The sequence below is a fragment of the Mastomys coucha genome, unplaced genomic scaffold (genome assembly GCF_008632895.1).
Source record: "Mastomys coucha isolate ucsf_1 unplaced genomic scaffold, UCSF_Mcou_1 pScaffold16, whole genome shotgun sequence".
Lineage (NCBI taxonomy): Eukaryota > Metazoa > Chordata > Mammalia > Rodentia > Muridae > Mastomys > Mastomys coucha.
The window spans coordinates 92427105-92449438 of NW_022196898.1; the positions used below are offsets into that span (position 1 = coordinate 92427105).

Below are 22334 nucleotides of genomic sequence, written 5' to 3' on the forward strand. Positions count from 1 at the left end.
CCACAGAGACCACATCTGGAGACCTTCAGCCACTTGTACATTCTGCCCTGCTGTGACCCCTTTCTGAGGGCTCCTAGGGAGGAGGAAATGTCAAACTAAGGAAAAACCTGTCACTGTTCTCAATGTGGAGGTCACACTAAGTCTATGTAGCTCTCTAATGGCTGTCTTCAGGGTAGGTTCAATGTCATCCCTCCTTCCCTAAAAGCTGGAGTTGTCTGAACTAGGACTTCTGGCTTCTGACTCCGCCTTTGCATGCTCTCGGAAGAGCGTGCAGTCTTTAACCAGTACTTACCATGCACACATTTTGCTTGCTATATTATCTTGTTCCTGTGATAGAATGACTGACATAAACATAATAGAGGAAGAAATATCTATTTTAGCTTGTGGGCATCCAAGGGTTGGATTCATATCGTCTGACCTCATGAGCTTGGGTTGACCACCAAAGTGGCAGAGACTGTGAATCAGGAGTGTGTTTGTGTCACAGTGGACAGAAGGCCGAGAAGTTCGTACTGAGAGCCTAGCATAAGTTGCAAAGCATCGCCTTAGTAACCCTACTCCCTTCAGGTAGACCTCACCTCCCACTCCATCACAGGTAGACCCACCAGTAGGGGCTTTAGTACCTGAACCAGTGGGGGATGTTTCATATTCAGACTGTGACACTTTCTATAATCTTCATTTTAAGGAGTAAGCATTTTTAAGTATCATACAGATCTGGAGCAAAAGTTTAAATACTGTCTATAAGAGAGAGAATCATACCCAACATTTAGCTGGTGGATGAGAGTGCTCAAGTGCTTACAACAGTCCTTAACATACAGAAAGCACCATTGAAATACTAGTTATCACTACTACTGCAGCATATAACTGTTTATTCCTCTTACTAATATTTATTGCACATTGACTCATGTACTATGGGAAATGCTTATGATCTTAAAAAAAAAAGAGAAAAAGAAAAACAAAACCAAACAAGACAAAGCAGTCGGGCAGTGGTGGCACACGCCTTTAATCCCAGCAATTGGGAGGCAGAGGTAGGTGGATTTCTGAGTTCGAGGCCAGCCTGGTCTACAGAGTGAGTTCCAGGACAGCCAAGGCTATACAGAGAAATTCTGTTTCAAAAAAACCAAAACAAAACAAAACAAAAAGAAGCAACCAACCTAACAAAACAATAGACCCCTATCCTAACCTAGACTCCCAGCCTGACAGAACAGATGCCAACATTTGAAAGTTTAAACCTCAGAGGCACCGGAATCACTCTGGGAAGCATCTCTATGTGGCTCTTGGGGGAGATGCAGGGAAAGAGTCTTCATCTAAGCTGGAAAGTTGAGTTGAGTAGATGGCAGGCAATACAGAGAACACGAGGGTGGGAGAGGGTCCAGAACAGACCCAGAGGGTAAAAACCACACACAGGTGGAGAACCCGGGAGTGAGGTGCAGAGCTCAGAGCTAGTTGTAACACTGAGAGATATGAGGGGACACCCCCTGGATGAGAGCCTCCTTTCCTACTGCCCACCAGCTATCAGCCTTGCATGAGTGGCTGGCTGAGTCAGATCTCCCCTTTCTTGCTCTGATAGCATCAGGCATCTGCATTGTCTTCTGATGCATCACCCTGGGTCCATTGCCGTTTGTGTCGCAACCTGATGTTGGCTTCCTAAGGTGGCTGCATAACAGAAAGGACATGCCCACTTTTGCTTACTACTTTCCCGGCACCTCCTTCTGTCAAATCTGAATAAATATTTATTGAATAAACAAACGCACTCTTGAGAAACAAGAACGAGGCTGAGGAGGGGCCTGGATTATGGTGTGAAATGCACGCCACCATTTCTCTTTCCTAGACAAAAAGTCTCTCCTATCAGGGAAGTTTTCACTCATTCGCACCTGACAGACAGCTCTTGGGTCTTGGAGATCATCTGGGCGTGGTGGAGAATGGACTGTCATTCACTGCGTGGCTGTAAAACTTGCTCCCCTGCAGCTCGGATCACATCAACCTACCTGCCCAGGCGCCTTCCCAGTGTGGGGTTTTTTCCACTGGGTTATGTGCCAGCTTTGGTGACTCACTGAGCAGGACAAAGCACTTCCTTTCAACTTTCTTTGGCAGTTTTCCTTAAACCAATCTCATGTGCTCTTAAGAAAAAGTAGTTGCAGCAGTAAAGCAGTAGGGTCAGAGATCAACCCCTTCACATGTAAGCGCGCTGCACATGGGCACTTCTTGCCACCGCGTATGAGAACTGCTCATTGGGGGAGAACCGAGGATTCTATTCAGTCACTTTCAGTGTCCACAGTTAACCATGGCTGCATTAGAATGTGGGTATGGGTATTATCGGCTCTATACAGAATACATGTAGCTTTGCAAAGAACACCTTAAACGAGCAGTCTTGCCCGACTTTGCCTGGTTACACCCACGCAGGTGTGCTGGAGCTCTGCTTAGCTTGTGCTGATGGTTTAGGAGTGACATCCACTCTTGTCTGTCTGCTTTCTATCTCCTTGGTTCTGAACAAATCCTCCCTCTCTGGTCCCATTCCTAGATTCCACCCTCATCATCTGTTCCACACAAGATTCTCAGTCACTCATTCATTTTCTGAAGATGCCTTGGGAATCACATCTACTTCTGAAACCTGGGTCTGCCCCACTTTGCTGTCAGCATCCATTCCCCTGCGAAGCCAGGCATGGATAATTATTTTTTACTATTTTCTCCATCTACCTGGCCGACCCTACAGGAGACACAACAAAAGCAGGGAATAGTGACTTGGACAAATGACGAATGGTCACTCCTGAGCCCAGGACTCTGTTCCGATGAAGACTGGCTCTTAATGATCAATCCTATGTGTCCATAAAGCTGATGGTATCAGAAGAGGTGAAGAAACTGGGAATACAGTCTCTGCAGGTTCATTCAATGATTTCTAAACTCTGAGAATCTGCTTTGCTTTTGTTTGCTTTCAAGAAAACAAGTCATACGTTTTCAGTAACTAACGAATCAAAACCCATCCTTGTTCACTGTCAGATCTGCTGGCCAGCTTGGCCTTTGATGAACCTGTGTGTTTCTTTTCATGGACACTGTTGGTACAGAGCCATGGGCAGAACCAGTGAAGCATCTAACAGAGTTGGAGAAGAGAGCAGATCTGAAATCTTGAGCCAAAAGTTTTGGACAGTTTTGACTGGCCCATTTAAAAGAGGAGAAAATATGCGAGTCTGTGGCTGAGATACAAAGTTCATGCAGCATTTATGACAAGTTAGAAGTGAGGCAAACAATAAACCTAGGAATGTAAGGCTTTTCTAAGGAATTGGACTATAAATTCTGCACCTCCCTGATCAAATTCTCTTTGATTTCATGTTCATTTTTCAAAGCCATGCAGTAAGGTGGATGGCCCAAACAATGGCTGGAAAGCCATTTGTGCTTGAGTCTCTACCTTGTTGAAGCATAGTGATAGGGAACAGGAGGTGAGAGGAGATGAAGCCAGGGCAGAGCTGAGCAAATCAGCAGATCAAGTGGCTCTCACAGGCTCCTGAGGGGCTGCTGATGCGAAGATTCCCAGACCGAACAGGACAGGGGTGTGACTCTGCAGGAGAAGGCACTAAATTTGGATCCTGGAAAGACTTGCCCACAGTAAGACCTGGGACCAGCATGTTTGTATGGACTTTTTCAGGGTTAAAAATAATTTCTTACATTTATTTACTTAGTGTATGAAGGTGTGTGTGTGTGTGTGTGTGTGTGTGTGTGTGTGTGTGTGTGTGTGTGTGGTTGTCTTCTGGGGTCCTTCTTGAGGGGACCTTCCCCAGCACAGAGAGGAGAGTCAGAGAGTCCTTCTTGACACGGTCCTCAGAAGAGAGAAGGAGAAGGGGACAAGGGGATGGGGTGAGCCAGGCTTGATGGTCAGGGGAATTTCGCAGCTGACTTGCTAGCAATCAGGCAGATTCTGTGGCTCTAATTTGTTGGCAATCAGGCCATTTCTGCTGCTTGCTCTGACTGAGTAGCAACCAAGTGCTTCTTTATTTACACGAGTTTCACAGAACAAAGGCAGACTAATGATGATTTAAGTGGTACCGAATCTGTTTGACTTTTCATTACATGTCTAGGGTTACAAGTTCAGTCACAATTAGAAAATACAAACAGAACATATTCTTTTTATTAATAGCCTTATAACTCCAATTTAAAGGACCTAAGGAATGTCTCCTCCAAAGCAAACACATTTAATATGACTCTACTTTTAGGCTGGCAGTATTTGCTGTTTGAAAGCACTTCAGACAAACAAAAATATCTGAACCAGTCTTTCTGTGAGTAGCAAATATTAAAGCCTAACTTCTTTTGCTATACGTTTCATCAACTACACTATAAAGCAAGAAAAGTTTGTTTTCGTCAGTTTATTTGCTGAGTTTTATTCCTTCAGAAGTGTACCCTGTGCATCCACTTACTTTTAAACTGTATTTTACAGAGACCTCCTAGCCTATACTAAAAAGAGACCTTGACGCTGTAACCTATTCTCCTGGCCGGTGAGAGTTTGTCAGTTGTCTCTGTTGGCCCTGCACCAACCATTCTGTTTGAGTTTACTCAGGGGCAGACACACCAAGAAGATTCCTGGAGTAATGGCCTCATCTAGCTATGTCCTTATCTGTGCTTAATGATCGCCAGGGCATAAGGAAGACTTCCATATAGTAGCCAGATAAAGTTAACTTTAGATTTTCCTTAAAAGAGTCAGGCATAATTTTTCTCAGGAAAAGGCATAAAATGAATCAGAATGCAGGGAGTTCCCAATAACACAATACATAGAGACCAAAACGCAAAAGTTAGAGATAGAAGGACAGCGACTATAGCAATCAGCTCAGTGTTGCTGGACCTGTGTCAAGCTGCTGTGCTGACTTCATGGGTCTGGTCATTTCCAGTAGCTATGGTTGCACCAGTTGTGTGTGTGTGTGTGTGTTTTGTGGTCATGTACGTGGTCATGTATATGTGTGTGGTTTTGTGTATGTGTGTGTGCATGTGTATGTGTGTGGTCATGTGTGTGTGTGTGTGTGTGTGTGCATGTGTATGTGTGTGGTCATGTGTGTGTGTGTGTGTGTGTTTTGTGGTCATGTACGTGGTCATGTATATGTGTGTGGTTATGTATGTGTGTGTGTGTGCATGTGTATGTGTGTGGTCATGTGTGTGTGTGTGTGCATATGTATGTGTGTGTGTGTGTGTTTTGTGGTCATGTACGTGGTCATGTATATGTGTGTGTGTGTGTTTTGTGGTCATGTACGTGGTCATGTATATGTGTGTGGTTATGTATGTGTGTGTGTGTGCATGTGTATGTGTGTGGTCATGTGTGTGTGTGTGTGTGTGTGTGTGTGTGTGTGTGTGTGTGTGTGTGTTTAGAGATCAGAGGACAGTTTCTGGGAATCACTCCTCATTCTACCATGCTTGTCCCAGGGATTGAACTTAGGTCTTAGGCTTGGTCATGGTACTCTTGTTCTCTGAGCCATCTCACTGTCCCAGTTCCGCAGTTTTCAAGGGGCTTCTATACATCTTACTTCCCAAAGCACAGGAACCTGTCACTTCCCCCTTTGAGTAAGTTAATTTAGGTAGCTATCTTTTCTGAAGGTCATTTTAATGAGGTCTATTTTGAGTTCAAGGATAGTTAGCTCTCTAGATCATTCTGGGAAAATCAGTAGAAATTACCATATCATGTGAAAAGAAGGAAACACTGGTTGTATTCATTTGAAATTCCCAAGGCTTGGATCAAAGCGGAAAGATTCACTTCTTTATAACATTATTTCTTCCTCCACCCCTTTTTTTTTTTGCTAATTTCATTATGGCAATTACTCATTAAAACCCACACACACACAAACAGAGAGATAGAGATAGATAGATAGAGACAGATAGATAGATAGATAGATAGATAGATAGATAGAGAGAGAGAGAGAGAGGGGGGGGGGAAGAGACAGAGAGACAGAGAGACAGAGAGACAGAGAGAACAAAATTTGTCAAATGAATGGTCAGGGAAATTACTATTAGCAATAATTTAATACAGAGAATTAGAGAAATGATATTAAATAGTACCATTTGCATATTTGCAAAGCATGCTAATTCTGTTTGAACCTGGTAGAATATAGCATTGTATGGGTATAAATGTTGTTAATATTACTGTAGATACTTTTTGAGAGGTGAAAAGCAGAGAGCAGGAACATGGGGGATTGGACAGAGATAAAGAATAACCAGAGGAACAGGGCGCAGTGTGCAGAAGTGGCACAAGGTTCTCTCTACTCTCTAATTCAGTTTCCTTACTGCTCTTACCCTGCCCTCAATATCCAGAGGGTGGGGTGGGGGAGGAGCTTTGCCAGGTTCTCAGCTGCCTCTAATCACACCAAGAAGCAGTTTCTCCCAGTCCTCCCTTTGGACAGGCAACCAACCAGCTGAGAGACCTGGAACCTGGATTAGGGCTCCCTCCTCTGTTCAGGAGGTGCAGGTATCTAGCTCTCTGAATTTCCAGTGCAAAGCTTCAGCAAAGGGAGCTGAACCAGAGACTTCCCTGCCAAGATGCCACCAAACAGATTCAGAGCTTTTTAAATTGTATTCTATTTAAAATGACCTCCTCTTCAAATGCAAGGTCTGACTCTGTAAGTCAAGGTGAGACCATTACTTGGCATATCAACTGGACTTCCATAGGTCTCCAGTAGAAGTGTACATTACTCTATGGCTACCCTCTAAGGACCAAGCCTGACTGAAAAGAGGTTCTTTGTCTCAGTCCAGTCAATATCGTCTCTAGTGAGTGAGCACTGCCAGTGGAGACCAGAGCGACCAGTATGCAAATACAGGAAATGCATATATATACTGGGGTCTGTAAGTCCCGCTGGGAGTGGTCTCCGGATCTGAAGGATGCTGGGGGCGGGGGGGGGGGCGGCACATGGGCACGGATGCATTTCCCACGGTAGCCCAGGCACAAGAAGCAGTCTGTACTCTTTTAAATAAGAAGCACCAGCTTCCGTTAATTTAAAAGCTGATAGAATTTAAAGTAGCTTGATTATATCCCTCCCATTTTCTCCTCTCCCTCCCCTGCCCCCCCAATTGCCACCTGCCTCCCTAAGAGTCCTCTTACTACACATGTGGTATTTTTTTTTCTTCTAAATTCTACATGAAAGGTAACATCTGATATTTTTCTTTGTGAGTCAGGCCTATTTTGCTTAACATAACAATTTCTAGTTCTGTTCATGTTTCCTGCAAATTACACAATTTTGTTCTGCAAATCACTATCCTGCAAATTACATAAATTTATTTTCCACAGTAGAAAAACACCATTATGTATATAAAGGACATTTTCTTTATCTATTCATCCATTGATGGGCATAACTTGACTATTTTGAATAGTGCTGTGAGAAATTTGTGTTTTCTATTTACAGATGCTCAGTTTATCCAATACCATGTGCTTATGATTTGGTACTTTTGTTGAATCGGATGGCTGTAGATGTGTGGATTTATTTCTATTTCATTCCATTAGTCTACATGCCTGTTTTTGTACCATGCTATTTTTGTGATAGCCCTGTAGTACATCTTTAAATCAGATTTTGTGATACCTTCAGCATTTCTGGTTTTGTTCAGGTTTACTTTGCTATCTGATGTATTTTGTATTTCTGTATTATTAACTTCACTGTCATTGAGTTTGGATGGAGATTACATAGGAACTGTAGGCCATTTTGATTATATGGTCATTTTGCATCATTAAATCTGCCAGTCTATGAGTATGGGAAGTCCTTCCACCTTCTAGTCTCCTTCAGTTTTGCTCACTCCTGTCTTGAAAGTCTGTCACATTCTTGGTTATGCTTATTACTAGGAAGTTATTCCTGAGGCTGTTGTGTGATTATTTTTAAGTGTCATTTTTAAACACATTTTACCATTTATCAAAAAGGGCTGTTTTCTTCAGCACTTGCATTGATTATTTTTTTATGGCATTATTTCTTAAAACTCTGTAGAGAACTGCAAAGTGCCACCTCAATACACACACACACACACACACACACACACACACACACACAGAGGGGTGATTTTTTTTTTTTTTTAAGACATGGTATTGCTAAAATTAAGCTTGGTCCAGACCTCACAATCCTCTGGCCTTTGGGTCTTAATTTCTGTGAGTGCAAGTGTACTTGTACTTGGTTACAGGTGTAACCAAGCTTTAGAATATTAAAATTCCATTTTTAGCATTTTGGTTGTGAGTTTAGTCTTTCACAGCCTAGCCATCACTCACAGAGCCTTAAAACTCATTATTTTTTAAAAACATTTTATTGATTCTTTTCGAGTCTCACACCGTGTACCACCTGAACCTCACTCATCCCCTCTGCTTTCGTCTCTCTCCTCCTTTACAACCTCCCTCTCAGAAGAAAACAAAAATCAAACAAATGAGGCATCTCACCACGAAAGCTGCAGTGCAGCACGTTGTGCCCCACCCAGGACACCCTGTTGCCCAAACAGCTCGACATGGAAACGTTCATTGCAATGAGTCTTTGGTCTGGATTGAGGCCTCTGGCTTCTGCTACACTATCCACACTGGAGCCTCACCGGGACTCTTCTCTGATATCCTGTTGTTGCCCTGTGTTACGGAGATCCTGCAGCTTTGAATCTGAAGGACCAGCTGCTTCACAAACTCCAGCAGTTTATAGACAGGGTAGATATTGGGGTGGACCAACTCAGAGCCTGGGTAGTTGCTGAGTTGGTCAGACTGCCAGCTCTTCTGCATCCAAGCCACTAGGGCCAGCTCTTCTGTTCTGCTAGGGTGTGGGGTGAGGGCACTTCTCCTGCTGTCCTGTGCTGCCAAGGCCAGGCCAGGGGTGAGAGTTGGGGGACTGGGATCAATGTCCTCCCCTCCTCAGGTGATGAGGGTTGGGGCAGGGCTTCAGCTGCTCTGCTGTGCTGCCTGGGTGAGTTCCAGTCCTGCTCTCCCGGTCTCCCAAGTGTTGCAGCCCGTGAGGGGTGGGGCCAGCACTCCTGCCTTCTATAAAACTCTATCCTTAATGTACTTCTATATTATTAAAGTCATACTTCAAAGTCAGTGTATTTGTTCTTTTTAAATGGACACATTAGTCTTTTCAACATCTTTCATTTTTTAGTAATTTTCAACATATAGCCTCTAGCCAGTAACTCTCAGAGATGTGTCTCATTCATGCAAGGAATTGCTCCCATAAATCCTTTTCATTTGCTCACTCATTCATTTAAAAATAAAATTTGTTGACAAGACATTATTAAAACTGTTAAAGGCAGGTTCTTACCAGACCCAGTCACTGTTAGCTATGAGTGAGAGCAGTCAATTACTGCATGGTCTTGCTTTCATGAGATTTCCATTCTAGAGAAGAAAATGGAAAAGATGACAACATATAAAATGTGACATCTAGTTGGGAATGCTGGAGGGCTAAGGAGAGAGGAACAGGTGGAGGTTGAGCTATGCAGACTTGTATCAGGTAGTTTGTGAAAGTCTTCTGATAGAATTATCAGGCTGTCGAATTGTGATAATCTCATGATTATCCTAGCAAGTTTCAGATAATTTTGCTGTTATGTGAGAGAAGTGTCATATAGGAGAGATGGGGGCTGAGGCCTGCTACAACTGGAGGGAGGTAAGCATAGGGATGCATAGGAGTAAGAGGTCCAAAGCTAGAGGGCACTGTGGCATGGGGGAACCTGGGGGGGCACAGATGTGTGAAGCCAAACCCTTAGACAGCAGTTCATGATATGGGAAAGCTGTGGCTTTGTGCTGCTCCCTTGGCAGGACCACTCTTGCTGCTGTGTGGAAAATGGGCAGGAGAAACCCATGGGTGGGGTTGAAGCAGAGGCCAGCTGGTGTCTTAGGTAAATACCCACCATCTTTGTAAGCAACTTCAGGTTTTCTGATTGTTTTTACTCTGAATTAGCAGGAGAGGCACATGGGACCTTTGCGTTGGTAAGGTCTTACCTTCCCATGTCCCCTTAGTTGCCCTGTCCTTGCTTTTCCAGTGGTGTCACTTCAAAGCTCAGGCCAGTTCAGTTCTATCTCTCCCTTTCTGAATCTGATATGAAACTCCAAGCTTTTGTTTTGTTTTGTTTTGTTTCTACTGTGGCTGATGAGTGCAAATCTCTTTTCCTTCTAACTGGTTACAGCCAAGGTTTCTTGTATCCTGCAGACTCTAGCACTCCATGTGATCTGCTTTCTTTCTCTTCTTTTCTCTCCTTGCAGTTTTCTGGAATAACCCACTACTGGGATTATTTTAACAGTTTTGGCAGCAGCTTTGATGGCTTTTCGTTATTCCTTATTACTCAGAAATTCTTTTGCATCTTCTGTAAGTTTTTCTGTTTTCCAAGAAAGACAGAGAACAGTTTTAAAACACTTAGCATGTCTCCTTTGCCTTTTTACGGTGTTGTTTTCATTAGACTCTAACTGGACTGGGCCAGGGAGGTGACAAGGGGGTGCAAGAAAAACACCTGCTGCAAAAGAGTGCCAGTTTGGGGAGGAGGAGCATTATGGGCAGCTGAACATCTAGAGAGAGGCTCTGCCTCCGCAGAGCCCAGGGCGAGATGAGGCCCTGCCTCCGCAGAGCCCAGGGCAAGAGAACCCACTCCTGAAAACTGTCCTTCCTCCACCATCATGGCCTCTGCCTGCCCAAATGCACAGACACATGCACACAACAAGGGATTTAAAAAAGAAAGCAACGAGACTAATTTGAACAGGAATTCTTACAGTAACATAGATGGGAAATATAAATCAATTCTTTCATGTAACACTATAGTTGATTATTAAATACAATAATTAGAAAAAAGACAGTGGTAGATACATCTAGGACAAGATCAAACACTTAAAATATAATATCAAAATATTAGTTTTTTTTGTAAAGTGGTAGTTTTGGACAATTGCAAAATTGGGGAGGGGTCTTTTTTTCAAGGATCATTTTATCCTTTATCATTCAAGGATAAAAGAATGAGTTTTTATGCCATAAACCATGTGACATTCATGTCTTATCTCTTCCTGAATTGTTATAATAACAATCATGAATGGTAGACTACTTACTAGGCAGGGGATAAAGTCAAAATATTGAAATTCCAGTATCTAAAATTACTTGTTCTTTTTGTTGTTGTTGTTGTTTTAACTCCTACCTTTACTGCTTCCAGTTACAAAATCCTCTTTTGGCATTTATCTACTGTTCTTGGACAGTCATAATTGGGTAAAAGCTGTTTACAGATATGTTTAAATATGCTGAGAAGTGATAGTGGGAAAATAACAAAAATCTTTATTTTCCACAATTAAGCCAGTAGTGGGAGAATTGCCTTCAGTGAAGGATCACTCTCCAACAGGAGTAGCATGCGGCTCTCTGCTGTGGAATGAATGTGCCCCTTCCGCCCACTAACCCTCAGTGTGCAGGCACAGGAGTAGAGTCCTCCTGATGAGATCAGTGCCCTTACAGGAGACAGGCAAGACCTTGCTTCTTGCTCAAGTGAGAATACAGCAAGAGCGCTTCCATCCACCCATAAGCATTAGGAACAGCCAACTCGTCATCAGCCGGATTGGTTGATTCTTGACTTTGGTCTTCTGAGATTCCAGAAATGTGATAAATGTGTTTCTGTTGTCTAAACAACCCAGTCTAGGCTACTTTTTATACAAGGCTGAATTAAGATGCCTATTAACACTCTATCCATGGCTAATTCATGTATCCAGAATCTCAATACTGAATGTCTCAGGCAACAGAGAGAAGAGCTTCTAACTACTTATGCAGAAGAGCGCATATTGAAGTGGCTTATTATTTTTTTACTGTGTATTATTATTCCATTGTATTGAATATGGAATCAATTTCCCTGTTTATACACATTCAATCTATGTGCCCATTTTAGCTATTATAAATAAACTTGCTATTTAGGAAGGCATCCTTATAAAATATTTTATAAACATGTGTTTCCATTTTCCTCACCTGGGAGAATAGCTTAGGGAGAAGCAGAGCATCCATCTCTGAAGTGCGTGGACTAGCCACACCAAAGGGTCTACAGTTCAGCTCCCTGCTGACGTTTATCATAGCTAACATTTTGCTTTATCTTCTAGTACTACAAAGCATTCGCTGCTTCCATATGCTGCCCATTTTTGTATCTCTTCCTATTTACTGCTCTAACGATGGTGGAGCCTAGGGGAGTGGAGCCTAGAAATGAGGCAGACTAATGCCTCATGCAATAGCCAACTTTATTCAGAGCATCGGACAGTTTATACCCTGAGGGCTAAGAAGGGTCACCTGAGTATATAACAAAAGGGACAGGTGCACACAGCAAAAACATGGTTTTTTCTTTTCTCCCCCGTAGAGGCAAATAAATGGATAACAGTAACCAGTTGTACAAATAATCTGTAGTAAACTCACTCCTATTCAGTATACCTGGGAAGAGCATGAAAACACATTCCAAGAACAATGATAAAAAAAAACCAAAAACCTGAAATCGCATAAGAAAAAAAAAATCACTACCAGTTCTTTCCTTTTTCCCACGAAGATCTCATTTGGCTGGTTCAGCAGTTTAGAAAGCACAGCAGCTTTATCTAAGGACTTTGGGACTTGAACAGCATTTTGGAGAACACGCTGTCTATGTTAATTAAGAAGAAAAACTCCTGTGGCCCAGGGAAGGCTCGAGGATAATGCCACACACTGGAAATGAGGTTTTTCTGTCTTGGCTTTTTTTTTTTTTTTCTTTTCAAATCCTATCTGCAAAAAAGCAAAAGCGGGGAGGTCATTTTTCGATCCAGTGTCAAGAGACGTGGAATGGACCTTCCTTCCCTGCTAGAATGAGAGCGGTTAACGTCTCCGGTCCACTACACACAAAAGCTATGCCTTTTCTCAAAGCTAAATAAAGCTTTAGAAATGCTCACCAGAGAAACCAGAGCAGAGACGAACCCCCCCGCCGGCCACGCCCTCTCCCTCCCTCCAATCACAGCAGGAACGGCGCCCGCGCTCTAGAGCCCCGGCCAATTAGCTGCGTCGGAGCGGCCGACGAGGGCGGGGCGTCCGTCTCCACGGAAGCCGCGGGCCGGTTACTAGCAACGTCGGGCTCCAAGGTGGACGTGCTCTGGCCGCCGCTGCCTGTCCTGGTGACTGTTCGGCTTCTCTCCCCGCGCTCACAGCCCTTCCTTTGGCCTCCTCCTCTCCTTTCTGCACTCTCCGCCTGCCGAGGCGACCCAGGGCCGGGCAGAGGGTGCTCCGGCCATTGTAGGTAGTGGCGGCGGCGGGGGATGACGTCAGGGCGACGAGCGGGTGCGAGTCCGGGGTGGCTCTGAGGGCGGGCCGCCATGACCTTCGGCACCCGGAAGTGAAACCGGTGGCGCCCACCTACCCGAACAGTGTGTCTTTGGCGCTCAGGTCCTCCACTGTCACCCAGAGGAGAGCGGGCGTTCTGCCCCTGCGGTGTAGGCTCGTAGGGGAGAAGTTAGCGGGAACAGGATCTCTGCAGAGCGAGGAGGGTCCTGGTTTTGGGGGGGGGGTGTTCAGATATAGTGTTTTCCTAATCTTGAGCTCACCAAATGACGCTCCCGTTCTTGACACGCCCCGAGTCATGTCCCCTGTCTTTGGCACTGAATATGTCAGTTGAGTAACCATAAACTAACTGTGGCTGCTATTGGTGACCCTAAAGACCAAGTTTCTCTGTTACCCCCATGGCTTATAGGGTGTCAAGTGTTTCAGAGTATAAGTGCCTGGTTTAGGTAAAGGATCAAATTGTAGAAATCGTGCCTGCTGCGGATTTCTGAGTTCGAGGTCAGCCTGGTCTACAGAGTGAGTTCCAGGACAGCCAGGGCTATACAAAGAAACCCTGTCTCAAAAAAAGAAATCGTGCCTGCTTTTAAGCTTTACTTCATACCTTTGATTATGGTGAGACTGGCCGTATTTGCAATTTTTAATAGTCAAGTATTATTATTATTGCTGTTTTCTGCTAATTCTACAACTAGTGTGTATTAGTCTTTGTTTAGTTGTACTAATAGTTTAGTCTTTGTTTTTCAAGCGTCTCAAGATCTGAGCAAATAGCTTCAATTCTTATTAGTCACTTTTGTTAACTCCATACAGACAAATAGGGGTCAGGATGGGTATAGAAGCGATCTGCTGGACTGCATTCTGTTGGAGGCCATGGATGCCCCCAACCCCCATCCCCTGGTTTAGCAGTTCTCAATTTATGACTACTTCAGCAATGACTTTCTACAAAGAACAGATAGGCGTTAAAGGTTGTTCTGTAAAATCAGTTCTGATCAACTCAGGCTTATAAGTAAATTTAAGGTAGGTAGATTGATTCAGGATAATTACTTTAAAAGGAGAAAGTGGAAAAACGTGAGGACTGCTGAGATGCCCAGCAGAGTGAGCCAGATGGGTTCGAAGTCTAAAGGAGGTGGGATAAAGTAAGACTAGCCCAGTGGCTCTACTAATTGCTCTGCACATTACCGTGACACTAAACCACTCCTGTTCTCCTTGATGGTCATCTGTGGTCCTAACATCTGCACTATCCTGGGATCTTCATTACAACTGAGGCACATTTTAACCAATGGCCTCTTCTGTCCTTTCATTGTACCAGTTCTCAGCCTCTTTTCATGACGCTTTCAATTTTTGTCTATCTGCTGTGTCTGATCTGTACTTTCCTCGATAACATCTCGTGGGCTTTCATTATAAATCCTTGCCTATGGTACCAAGCCTCAGTTTGTATTCATTGCCTCTTCAATCCTGAGGCCTCCACTACGATGGGGGCTGCTCTGACATCAGTGGCTTTCCAGCCTCTGTGCTGGACTCCAATCCTGCCATATGGTGCCAAACCTCAGCTGCTCTCCATAATCCCTGTACTCCTTGAAAACCAGAACCATGTGGGAAACTCTTAACGCATTACTAAGTTTGGCTACCAGCTTAAAGTACAGCCTTGGCCTCCCCAACCACAGCTTCCAGAAGAGTTCTCCTCAGCAGTGCGGGTCACTTCGGAATTATAGCTTCTTTTGCAGCCTCAGCCAGCCAGCAGCCATTGTAAAGCAAAGATTTAGTTTCAGTGCTGCTGGTCTCCTGTTGACTCTTCAACCCCAGCTGACCAGAAGCCACAGACTCTGAATCATGTCCATTCCCTCACTCACGCCCAATCGTTTTGATAGCTTTTACTTAGAAATCTGTTTTCCTACTTTGGTCATTTTTGCTTACCTGTTTCTAAGTTTCACTTTTTTTTTTTTTTCCACAGTGGAGTCTAAAACGCTATGTAATTACTTCTTTGATAAGATTTGGCTAGTTTCCAGAATGCAGAGAAAGGTGTCTTACATCTACTTTGTGCTTCTTGCGGAGTATTTGAATTTTTGGATGTTATTTTAATAGAATCTGCAGGCTATTGTTTGAAGTCGGTGAATTTTGATTTTCAGGGATTGGTGTTTAGCAAAACAAATAAAAGCTTATGGAATTGTATGCTTTCTCGCCAAGGAGAGTAGTTTCTAACCACCATTTGCCTGAACTAGTCTAGGTGCTATGATCTTTCTTTTCTAATGCTATTGTCCCTGAGCATCCATCCCTTAACACATTTCTTGATCAAAATGGAACACAGTTCTATGGTTATAGCTACATCAGCAATGCCACGATCACCCTTGACAAGTTAAAAACAAATTCAGACTACTGATGTTTAAGAATTTGCTCAAACTTGTGTAGGCTGGGTCTTTGTTCCATTACTAACAAGTTGTACAAAAATGCAGTGTTTGTCAGTTAGCCATGCCGTGCACATAACTGAAAACTCTGGCAGAACACTCATTTTCTATAAAAAACGCCTTTAGTGAGCTGAAATGAGAGTATATTTATAAAGATAGGATATTTTATAGATTAAAGAAAAGTGTAGCATTTGGTTTGGCAGGCAGACATTTTTATATTAAGGAAAAGCGTTACACTTGTTCATCTACTTTGGGTTCTAGAATTGTTACAACACAAAAGCAGTGGCATGTCTTGAGATGGGCAGTCCTTGTCTCAGAGAGGATGACTTGTTATAACTTTGTGGAAATATGTGACACTCACCCACTTCTCCACTTTGTGTTTGGAGGAGTCTGGAGTAATATCATGGACGTCATTCTTAGGTCCCATCCTTCTTTCCTTTCTCTTGCCATGATAAAATGCCTCAACAGAGCAGTTTTAAGAGAGAAACTGTTATTGGACTTAATAATTCAGATTACTGCTCTTCATTGCAGCCAAGACAGCAGGAGCTTGAAGCAGTCAGCCACAGCCATAGTCAGGACCAGAGGGAGACTGAATGCGGGCTCGCATTCTTCCCTTGCTCTCTCTGATTTCTTTAGGGCCCAACCCATGGAATAGTGACACTACACTCAGGATGCTTCCTTCCACCTCAGCCCAACTAGGAACACCTCTGACAGGCAGACCCACAAGCCCGCCCAATGAAGGCCGTTCCTCATTGAGACTAAGAAGACCTCAGACAGGCAGACCCACAAGCCCTCTCAATGAAGGCCGTTCCTCACTGAGACTAAGAAAACCTCTGACAGGCAGACCCACAAGCCCGCCCAACTAAGGCCTTTCCTCACTGAGATGGTCTTGCCAGAATTCCAGACTGTGTCTAGATGATAATTATCCATCACAGGTCCCCATTTCTGCCACACTTTCACTTTATTTACCATTTAAGATGTAGTTAATATTTGTAGGTAATGCAGCAAAATAATTTTGCTTTATAATTTGTGATAAAAATTTTAGAATAGTGTGTATGTGTGTGTTGGCATGTGTACCAATAGCCCAGAACTCAATACATGAGAACTCACTTAAATTCTATGCCAAATGATTTTCATTTTACAAAATATTTTCTAAGAATGGAAGATCCTTAACCTCTCATGCTGACTTTAAGTTTTTCTTCTAAGTATAGAAACATCTTTCTTTTAACCCCTCAGAAAGGTCAGTCAAGGGATGGACATGTGGAAAGCAGTCATCTCTCATATGAGAGTGCTAAGCTTTGCATACTTTCCAGGCATTGTTTAATTCTGCAAAGCTTGGAGGTGTTAGGATTCAACTATAAATAAGTCATCCTTTCTTGAGATTCCAGCCTGTGGAGAGATAAATATTTAAACAAGAGAAAAAGAAAAAGATAAATGCTAACCTCCTCTGAGGGCCGTGGCAGTTAGAGCCTGCTCCTCGTTAGCCTTAGTTTGTCTTTTCATGTGACCTTGCATTGAAGGTTCTGCTGGACTGTAAATATCTCCATGTATTCTCTACAGTGTGATGTTGTAGGAACAGATGTCGCACGACTCAGCAGCAAAGATCCAGGAGGAGTGTCACAGCCCTCTAGGTTACTCTTTGGAATTTTAGCTGCTAAATATTTGTCTCTATATTGTATATTGAAACAGTAGATATGATGTTTTCAGGTTGATGCATTTTGTTTCTGCTGGGTTTCTGGGAGGTTTGTGACTTGCTAATTAAATATTTTGAATATTTTCAACCTATTATTTCACACGTACCTATTTTTAAACTAATGAAAGAATTCTTGATCATAATATATTTTAATAGGGAAATCTAAGACTAAACCTTAAATACTTGAAAAACTTTAAAGATGACTTTTAATCTTGTATGAACAGCCACAACAAAAGAGACACATAACCATTTCTAATTAGAGTTGTGAAAACTTAGCCTCATTGTTGCTAATGTGTTAATTCATCACTTTAAATGGGGCAATTTGGGAGGAATTCAGTCACTTGTAAAAATGACATCTCAGGGCTAAATGAGAAGATTTTTGCTAAAGTTCAGAAGTACTGTCATTTTTAATTATTATCTCTATCAGCAAAGAATATTCTTGATTGAGCTGGAAATGGGAATGAAGAAGTGTAATAAGAAGGATGACTTACAAAATAACATTTCATCTGCTCTGTGGCGGTTGTTGGGAAGTATGTTCAATGGTGCATTGAGTTTCTGCAGTTGTAAGAGGAAACATTCTGTTGCTTAGGTCAGGTGGAACTAGTACAAAATCCATGGTTTGCATATTTGGTTTTTACTCCTTTTGGGTGAATATTGAAGGATTGCTATAATACTTCAGGAAATAAGCCAAAAAAGATAAATACATTTGGGCCTGGAGAGATAGCTCAGTGGTCAAGAGTGCTTGTCCTTGCAGAGGACCCAAATTCAGTCCCAGTAGCTATGCAAGGTCATACGCAACCCCTGTTGCCAACTCCTTGGACTCCTGTGCACATATCCACGCACAGATGCATGATTAAATATAAATCTAAAAATTGATTTGGTGTATGTGTGTGTATATATGTACATGTGTGTATATCTATCTACCTACCTACCTACCTATCTACCTATCTATCTATCTATCTATCTACCTACCTACATATCTATCTATCTATCTATCTATCTATCTATCTATCTATCTATCTATCTATCTACCTATGTAGCCGCCCGTGGCCACAGGTAACTGGGTTCCTGAAAGGAAAGCTGGGGCTGAATGGGTAGGACTGTGAGAGAAGAATGAGACCAAGACAAGTTACTGATCAAGGCCCAATGTTTACTTCAGAGTCTGAGTTTATAAAGGGAGGGGACCTATCCCTCACAATGCCAGGATCTTGTCCCTTCTTGTCAGGCTCAGCTTCTCAGCAGGTGGGGGCTCCTTGTAGGAAGTTGCAGACATGGCAGGACAATAGACTTCACCTAAATCGGAAGACTCCACCCTAGGAGGGCTAGCCTGCTGTGGCACAAAGTCTGACTCAGCCCACTTGAGGGGCTGGGGGTAGGACACACACACACACACACACACACACACACAAGCCTTTTGAAAATGTGTATGGGAACTTGGAATTGGTAAATTATTATGCAATGCAATTTTGATATTATTTTGAGCTACCAGAATGGTGAGTGAGTAGCATTTATAATTTTTTTAAGACAGGGCCTCACTATGTAACAGCCCTAATTGGCCTGGAGCTTGCTGGGTAAACTGGAGTAGCCTTAAACTTTCAGAGATCTGCCTCTTACCAAGTACCAAGATTAAAGAAATGCACAACCATGCCCTAATAGCAGTTATAATTTGATATTGCCTTTGAAGCATTTATACATGCTTGGGATCTTTAAATCACAGAATAATGAAAGGGGAAAAACCCTCCTGAAATGCTAAGTTGAATAACATACATATGTTTCCTGCCTTTCAGCGTCTGTGTGAAAGTTGTTGCTGAAGCATCTATAAAAGAGTCAGTGAGTTGATGGAGATGCCTACTAGTGATGGATGTGGTTCAGAGGGTCTGCTTTCATATCTCATACAGGGGAGAGGACCTGTCCCACAGTGTGCCACTGAGAAGCACTGCAGCAGGTATCGTTGCTATTGGCAGAACAAATCTCATCTTCTGACTTCTTAATTAAATGGCAATCATTCACGAATACCTTGACACATTTAGTATTTATTCATTAAAAATACTTATTCAACAGGTTAGAGCAGTTGTCAGGTTTTATTATTTGTTTGCTTTACTCTTTGATACGAGGCTTCCCAGGCTGCTAAGGCTGTTCCTAATCTCTCAGGCTATGCCTTCGGCCTGTGCTCCTACAGGTGTGTGATTAAGAGTTTTTTTTTTTTTACTTGCAATTGAAAAATTAACCCAACTTATTAATAGTTTGTAAAGTGAATATTATTGCCTGGTATATTGCTGTGTAACAAATGATTATCATATTTTGTGTCTTTTAAGTGGGAAATTTACTTGTTATTTGTGTGAATTTATATCCCCCAAAATAGTAATCTTAAAAATGTCATTATTAGTGTTGTAGGTTGTATAGACTAGCTTTTAGTTTAGTTTGCAGAAAATGGAAAATGAGGGCTGGAGAGATGGCTCAGCAATTAAGAGCACTGACTACTCTTCCAGAGGCCCTGAGTTCAATTCCCAGCAACCACATGGTGGCTCACAACTATCTGTAATGGGATCTGATGCCTTCTTCTGGTGTGTCTGAGGACAGCAACAGTGTCCTCATATAAAATAAATAAATAAATCTTTAAAAAAAGAAAATGGAAAATGCTGTTTCATCAAATATAATTGTTAATTTTTGTGCCCATGGTTTTGAATGAATGACACTTATTGATCATCAGTTTTTTACTTTAAGCCAGTGGTACTTATGAACAGAATCTTCTCTTTGAAATATCTGTTAAGATGCCAAATGCATGCGTGTATGTGTGTATGTGAGATTTGTTCTGTGGAGGGCAGAGGGCAGTTTTCAGAGTCTGCTCTCTTTCCACCATGTGAGTTCCAGAGCCTGAACAGATCTCTAGGCATGGCAGCAGTGCCTTTATCTGCTGAGCCGTCTCTGCAGCCCCATCAGTCCTGAATGAGCCTTTATGAGACATTCTTCAAGGACAGAGAAGTACCGAGTAATGAAAGACGTGGCACCCTCACAGCACTTGCTGTTTGCTTTATAGATATTCAAAAAGCTTCTTTCAAATTTAGTTATACATAGATTTTATTTATTAAAGTTTTTAATTATACATTTATTAAAAATGTAAAGATATATTTATGTCTATGAGAATTTTGTCTCCATATATTTGTGTGCACCACATGCATGCTTGGTGCCCATGGAGGCCAAAAGAGAGTACGAGTTTCCCCAGAACTGGAGTTACAAAGAGCTGTGAGCTATCCTCTGGGTGCTGGGAATAGAACCTGTGTCCTCTGAAGACCACCAGGGCTAAGCCATCTTTCCAGCCCTATACACAAATATAAATATACATAACCTGTGATTCCATAACAGCAAAACATAAGATGAATTATTCTGCTACCTATACTCCAGGTCGTTTGGCCTCTTCCAGCCCATGTTTGGCCTGGGTGCTTATGTAGTCCTGGTGGTAAGACTTCACCTCGGGGCATCTAAGTCAAACCCATGTCAGTCCAAAGGCAGGCTTGACTGTCCTTGTCTTCTATAAAGTCTCCAGTTTGTGTGTTGGATATAACTTTAACCTTATTTGTCTGTTATTAGGCTCAAGCAAGATGTTACAAATATAAAGTTGGAGTTGGAAGCAACGCTGAAGGAAGCTGAGTCGGCATCCTGTTCAGTTGAATTACTTTTGCCATTATTTAAGAACACCGTGGAAGGAATTAGTTTAGAAAATGTGAGTGTTGGACTTAGAATGGCTAATGAGATCAAAAGTGAGCATAATATTCAGAATGCCTTGACCAGGACTCGGCTCTCGACCGGATGCCCGTGAATGGGTACATGGTACCAAATATGAGGGCTGGGGGTAAGAATTCTGTATTCCTGTCATTAGCTGCAGTTCTTCTCATAAGATAATCTTAGCCTCTAGGGCCCCTAGTAAGAGACTAGACTGGAAACTACACGCTGGTGTATGACTCACCTGGCCTTGAACTAGAGAATGAAACTTTCTGAAGGTGGACTTAAAACTAAAACTGTGATCTGCAGAGATGGTTCAGTGGTTGATCTCTTCCAGAAGACCATGTCCAGCTCCAGTTGTAGCAGAGATGGTTCCCGCTCTGGCCTCCATGGGTACCAGGCATACGCAGTGCAGACTTGCAGGCAAAACACTCATTTACATCAAGTAGTAATAAGTCTTTTAAAAATAAAACTCCCTGAGAGATGCCATATATCTGTGGCATCATTTGGAACAGAATGATTTTACAATTTCACATAAGCTTCACTTTGGAAGAAGAACAGCTTGTGGTCTGCACATTTGTAGAACAAATACTTCAAAACTCTGGGGTTCTACAACTTCCTTTCATTTTAGTTTAACTACTGTGTAGTGCATTCTGTCTACTATTGGTAAACTTGCCAGGGCTTACCAGTACTATATGCAAAATGATGATTTTGATTCTAGGAAATAGTTCCTCATTGATAATATTCTGAGGTGTCTTACTTAATGTTGTCTTTACATGTAGATATGTGCTTCTTTTGTTTTGTCAGGCTAATCTTTCTGCATCCAATTTGAAGAAGATTTTTGAACAGAACGACATATTATCAAAGGAATTAGACACTTTTAACCGTGTGAAATTAGCCTTAGAACATCTTATTAAACAGACTGACTATGAACAAGTAAGGCTCCTATGCTGTGTGCTCCTGCTGGAGTGATCCTCCCATAAGACACGTGTGCTGTGTGCTCCTGCTGGAGTGATCCTCCCATAAGACACGTGTGCTGTGTGCTCCTGCTGGAGTGATCCTCCCATAAGACATGTGTGCTGTGTGCTCCTGCTGGAGTGATCCTCCCATAAGACATGTGTGCTGTGTGCTCCTGCTGGAGTGATGCCTCCCACTTGGAGGATATTTTATTTCTCTAACTGTGAATATAAAATATTGGTATATGGAAACAGTAATTCTTTGAATTTTGTTTGAAATATAATTATGAAACTTCTACTTTTAATATTAATTTATCTGGCTATAGAAATGTTTAAAATTCTCATAGTTTTAGCTTTCATGTAT

The 22334-nt window shown here is 42.4% G+C and overlaps 2 protein-coding genes across 9 annotated transcripts in view; one reads left to right on the top strand and one right to left on the bottom strand.

Moving 5' to 3' along the window:
- Positions 1-12958, bottom strand: part of Clca2 (chloride channel accessory 2) — a 42675-nt gene extending 29717 nt beyond the window's left edge. Inside the window, exons 1-3 of one of the 4 annotated variants that reach the window (XM_031375735.1) lie at positions 12824-12958; positions 12426-12659; positions 9228-10278 (exon numbers count right to left, since the gene is read on the bottom strand). The gene's annotated coding sequence lies outside the window, so the exon portion shown is untranslated. The other 3 variants (XM_031375736.1, XM_031375737.1, XM_031375738.1) reach the window with 3 other exon arrangements.
- The window catches only part of Odf2l (outer dense fiber of sperm tails 2 like), a 38077-nt gene continuing 28691 nt past the window's right edge, over positions 12949-22334 (top strand). For 2 of the 5 annotated variants that reach the window (XM_031375739.1, XM_031375743.1), the window contains exons 1-4: positions 13034-13164; positions 19082-19239; positions 20883-21015; positions 21822-21950. In XM_031375739.1, the coding sequence (XP_031231599.1) occupies positions 19133-19239; positions 20883-21015; positions 21822-21950 (369 nt within the window). In that variant the 5' untranslated portion in view covers positions 13034-13164; positions 19082-19132. Of the gene's footprint in view, positions 13165-13193; positions 13818-19081; positions 19240-20882; positions 21016-21821; positions 21951-22334 lie in introns of those variants that run through there. The other 3 variants (XM_031375742.1, XM_031375740.1, XM_031375741.1) reach the window with 3 other exon arrangements.